General features: G+C 31.8%; 1 protein-coding gene across 4 annotated transcripts in view; it reads left to right on the top strand.

Annotated features, from left to right (window-relative positions):
* The window catches only part of LOC108749697 (probable E3 ubiquitin-protein ligase makorin-1), a 28,125-nt gene that overhangs the window by 14,639 nt on the left and 7,922 nt on the right, over positions 1 to 5,564 (top strand). Inside the window, exon 7 of one of the 4 annotated variants that reach the window (XM_018488585.1) lies at positions 49 to 364. The exons of the other annotated variants lie outside the window; for them this stretch is intronic. Coding sequence (XP_018344087.1) covers positions 49 to 177 — 129 coding nt within the window. The 3' untranslated portion in view covers positions 178 to 364. Of the gene's footprint in view, positions 1 to 48; positions 365 to 5,564 lie in introns of those variants that run through there. 4 annotated transcript variants of the gene reach the window in all.

Here is a 5,564-nt window from a genome sequence, read left to right as displayed (position 1 = left end):
ATATATATACACGCAGAACGTGAAAGAGCGGATTTGCACTATTTACAGCAACTAATCTTGTGGGATTTCTTCGATGAAAGGGACGATCGTTGGATGTATCTTGATTTAGAAGATATCCCTTTCTTCTCAGATTCCGACGATTCCGATTGGTCCGATTATGAACTGTCGTTCGATTAGACGAGCAAAACTAATCGACCGACACAAAACTGCCTTGATACCACTGTTATCATGCTACTCTGTTGCTCTATGTCGATATCTACTTCCTTTATCACTTATGCGCGGCTTTAGCGACTAAGAAAATAACTAGATAATTAGCAAATAATTTGAATTATTATAATTCGAAGACGTTCTAGTTACGTAGAAGAAAAAATAGAAAACAAGAAAAACATGCGCATTTTTCTAAAATGATAATTTATATATATATAAAAAAAACTATTTAGTTGTTTACCGTCAAAATAGTCAAAACGCTTTCTTTTCTTTCTTTCATAGAAAATATTTATAAGTTTTTATTTCTATATAAGATAGTAATAGTTGTTAAAATGTTTGCCGCAACAATAGAAAAATTGCATTAACATTTTAATAGAATAAATATAAAGTGACATTTTTTAATAACTATTATTTTCAACACCATAGAAATAAATCTTTTAAATATCATCTATAAAAAGAATGTGCTCTTTACTATTTTAATGGTAACTGTATACTTGTGTACAAATAATTACGAGATCTACAATCACAAAAAGAATTATTGCGGTACATAATCGAGCACAAAAAAAATAAAAGGCAGGAAATATGGACAGTAAAAATTTCCTTGAATATGCATCGTAACTTTGAAGTCACTTTTGTGTAACTTGACCAATGCTCTACTAACTGATTGTTCCAGCACTATTAATTCAGTGGTCCAAATTTTATCAGTGAATAGATCGATATTTTTCCGATGTTCATTTCCTCGTAGAGTAATATATCCGTTTTCCCCGATACTAATTATTATTGATATATCACAATGCATGATCTGGAATATGTCTATACATTAAATCGAATTGTAGAATAAGTAAGTCAATGCATAACCAGAATTTTAGTTGATTATCAATCAGTGAAATATAAAAAAAAGTCATTCTTGTTTGCTCTTTTTCATAAGCAGAAAGGTATATCAAAATAGTTGAAGGGTAGTTTAATTGTAGCTTTTTTTGATTAAGGCTTCTTTTCATTTAAAGCAAATAGATTATAGATTTACTCTATTTTATAATTTCAAGAAACATTTGTCATTCAATATTACATTATTCTGCGTACTTAATCAACATGTAAAAACTATGGAGAATGTGCTAATATGGGATTAAACAAAATTTTCAACAATGTAAATTACCGTTTAAATCGATTTTACTGGGCTTTATTTGTATTTGTAATAAATATCTATATATACAGTGGGCATGTTTTGTGATTGCAATATAATATTGCGCTTGATGTGAAGGATAAATAATATCAGTTATGTGTGTCATGCTCATAAATATAATTCTGACGCAACAGTGCTATAAGAAATTCACGTTGCATTCAATAATAAAATCTTTAAGTATAAACTACTACTATTGCAATTACAAAACAGATTTAATTATAACACGTCGAGGATTCATAATACTTACTATTCACATATAAAATAGAAGAATTGGACAACGATTTATTACTTGTGTGATCAGTGTGCATTGTTAGTTCAATTTATCACTAGTTCATATCGAAGGTACGATCTACAACTGTCGTCCTACCTCTTGCTATGGCTCCGCGAATCTTTATACATATATACAATACATTTCTTTAAATTATTATACAATTATTTAGCGTTACTCGTGAGTAATGGGTATTCCTTTGAGAGTAAGTATGCAATGCAAGTGAATGTGATACATGTGTGAGAATGCGAGCGTATTGATGTGCGGTTTTTGTGTGCGTGTGCGAGTGAGAAGTACGAATATGAAAAAAATAAAATTTGTGAGAAAGAGACGAGACTATGGATAGCATATATGCGGGACGAATAACAACAAATGTAATAAAAAGCTTTGTGAGAAGTGTGCATTTGTAGATTGGAGATTTAAAAAAAAAAAAAAAGAATAGTAGAAGTACGCACGACGGAGTTGGACCCACGACAGAGCCATGCTGGGAATCATCGTCGATCGTTTTTACATTTTATCGATTTACTAATAATAGCAACTCGTTCCGACAACCGTTCTCTCGATATAGAACCATGATAATTACGCTTTGAAGGGCATAAAATTCTTTTGTGTAAAACTGACAAGATGATACATACGTAAAAATATAGTACACCAAAGAGATACGATATTCATCCTCTAGCATTGAATATTCCGTGTGATGTCATTTTTTTTAACCTTTCGCTATGAATGATCTTTTCGCAATATATTTATGACAAATAATTACATTGTTCTACATATAGTTCTTGCTCGCACTTACAATCTGATTCGTATTCATGATAGGAAGTGACCAGCTTTTACAACAGAGAACCGTCGGTACTGCCTTTCAAAAGCTATGTGATTATAGAGTAATATATCATTCATTGCGCTATTATAAGGTCAGTTTCTTAATCCGCCTCGATAAAGCGTTTTATCGGCTCGAACTTTCGCTATGCCATGAGAATATCGTTTATATATTTCCCATAGAATTTCTATATTGTTAATTTTATCGACAATTGTTAGAATAAAACGCTTTATATTGTTACCGGTAATGTATAATAGAAACTTTCTATGATACGCTGTGCGTTTCGAGCGGCTATTTTTCGAGCTACTTTCTTTAACAATCACAAATTTCCCGACGAGGGAAACAAAAGTAAAACGCTTAAGCGATATTGGATTGTAAGATAGCGGAATGTACGATCGGTGAGTCGATTGAGAATTCTTAAGTCGGTAATAATTTTGTGAATGATAATGAATTTATGATGGAAAAACGTCTTTAATGTTAGCACGTTTAGTACCAGTATTACATATCGCCGTTGTAGGAGGAGAGTTAATTGCGTTGATTGCACGTATTTGTCGACACTATCATTTTTATTTATCTTGAGCGAGATGCATTTACTGCATTATTATGCTCTAAATGCATGAAACGCGAAAGGATATAAAATTAGCAGTTGATGTCTATCAAGTCGTTTAACGACATTCAGCGCAGTTTGCCTTGATTTTGGCAATGCATTTTCAGAGTTAACTTTGGAGTTCACTCGCGTACATAATACATAGTACATAGTGATTCTAAAATCGAGGTTCCACTGTGTGTGATTTTTTTGTTTTGTCAACGCGAAGAGAGTAAGGGATGGCCGATTTACTGATTCATTCAGATTATTATTCGAACGAGATAGCGAACGTTAGAACGATATTCTTAATAACTTCAATCCTATTCTCAGGATGGTTTCATTAAACTAGTTTAGAAATTATATAGAATTTACGGAACAACCGCGTGCGTTATGTCTCTGCGTGCAGAATTCAATCGCCAAGATTCTACCGCAAGTGTGCATTAATGTGAATTAATTGTACTAAACGTACCTGCATTGAATACTTTATTGCGTAGTGACAAGTATTCTTTTTCCCTTTAATAACTTAAATACGCCATTCAGATTGTTACATAATTCATTTATATAATTATATTGAGATCGAGTATCTCTAATAATCTTTCTGTTTTTTTTTCTTTCGGCTCTTACGGAGTGCGGTTCTTTAGAAATAACGTTGTTGTGCTGATTGTATCATTTTACTTCTCAGCGTATTATTTATTTTTATTCAGCGTGTTAAACGTGTATTTTATCGTGTGTGCCGGAAACGCTCAAAGAGTCTTGCGAGTTAAGAAAGAAGAGTTACACTCAAGTCTTTTCTTTTTTAAGGGAGGTAATTTGTTGATATCACGCTAAATTTCTATACGTAATTAAACCTATTTTTGTAACTTATCGCGTCGAACTACGTTATGTAATAAAGGCTCTATAAAGCGGATATAATAAGATATACGATTAAAAATCTTATATTTGTTAGGTAGCGCACCACCATGAAAAGGTAAAATCGACGTTGAAAACATTGTTGTGCCACAGCTTGTTTCTTACGTCTTTAATAGATCTTAGATTATTGTGAATGTTTTTTTAGCCAATAAATAATACGTAGATGAAGCAAACTGTGTTTTCACTGCATAATGCGAAAACAAATTGCGAACATTCGCATTATCTTATACCATCCTTTTTACACGTAAAAAAAGCAATTTATACACGGAAAGAATTTTCTTTTAAAATTTACCCTGAAAATATGGTAGTCATGAGACAACATTGCATTTCGAAGAATTTTATGTAAATCTCTCTCACTTACTAATAAAAAAACCTACAATAAATTATAAAATAAGTTTGATTAATTTTACTGTAGTGCATGGCAAAAATCTTCAAAATATTGTATTGTACCACATTATTTTCAGGGTAAATTTTAAGAAAAAACTCTTTCCGTGTAGGGAAAATAATTCTATTAATTAAGAAAGTTAATTTTATTATATATATATAAGAAGAAAGAATGAGTCTCTCTCTCTTTCTCTCTGCCTAGGAGTTCTTTTCTTTTTTGTACTTTTCTTAATTGATAATGCAGTTGCGAAGCAACGTTGTGACAGGTTTGCTTTGCATTGTATCACATTATCGCGAGCAAAATGTAATTGCAAAATTATCCGAATGTGTTCAACGGTTTTCCGATGACGTTCAATTAAAGCATGTCAGATAGATGTAAAAACGTGTTAATTCTCGAGAGCGAATGAGCCGCAAAATATTGTATACGATCGCTCGCGACTTATGATAAAAAAAATACTTCTAGTAGATACAAGAATAATTACTTCCTAGGAGAACGAGGGGGAGGAGAGGCGTGATCGAGTAATTCAAATGTCGATTATATGTAAAATAAATTTTGGCGTATATCAGGGTGTCTACCACTACAAAATACGGGAATTTTTGGCGAACTGTCTTATTGCACATTATCTACATCTCAGCACACAAAAAGAACACTTGAAGTACCTAAAAATTTAGCTAGATCTGAAAATAGTTTTTGTTGGACTGTCGAAACAATTATGTAGGATTTATTATGTTTAAACATGACGTTGTAAAAAACTGACATTCTCAAACATCCCTTACATTCATACAATGCAGGAGCTTGCAGCATCATTTTCAATGTTATTGCAATATTACTGAAAAATGATCCGTGCTATATTAATTATTTTGCTCTACCAATATTGTCGAGTTGTCCACAAAGTCCGTGTGAAGTTTCAAGCCAAATTCAAATGAAAAATATTTTTCGCAAAAAATTTTAATATATTTAACCATTTTGTTTCATAATATGTTTTCTATCTTTTGAATAATTTTATAATTATTGTCTCATAGAATTTTTGGGTTTTTGCAACATACTAAAAAACTTACTGAAAAATCCACGGAATTTTCAAACAACTCAATATTTTCAAATCTGTATTTAGCTAAATTTTTAGCTGCTTCAAAAAAATCTTTTTTTCGTGCACATTCCTCTTTATTCCCGCTGTCGGTTCGCCAAGCCGTCAATTTCACGTGTCCGTTA

This window comes from Trachymyrmex septentrionalis, unplaced genomic scaffold (assembly GCF_001594115.1).
Source record: "Trachymyrmex septentrionalis isolate Tsep2-gDNA-1 unplaced genomic scaffold, Tsep1.0 scaffold31, whole genome shotgun sequence".
In the NCBI taxonomy this organism is placed as follows: domain Eukaryota; kingdom Metazoa; phylum Arthropoda; class Insecta; order Hymenoptera; family Formicidae; genus Trachymyrmex; species Trachymyrmex septentrionalis.
Note: the sequence above shows the minus strand (reverse complement) of the source record. Positions and strands in the feature narration are given on the sequence as shown.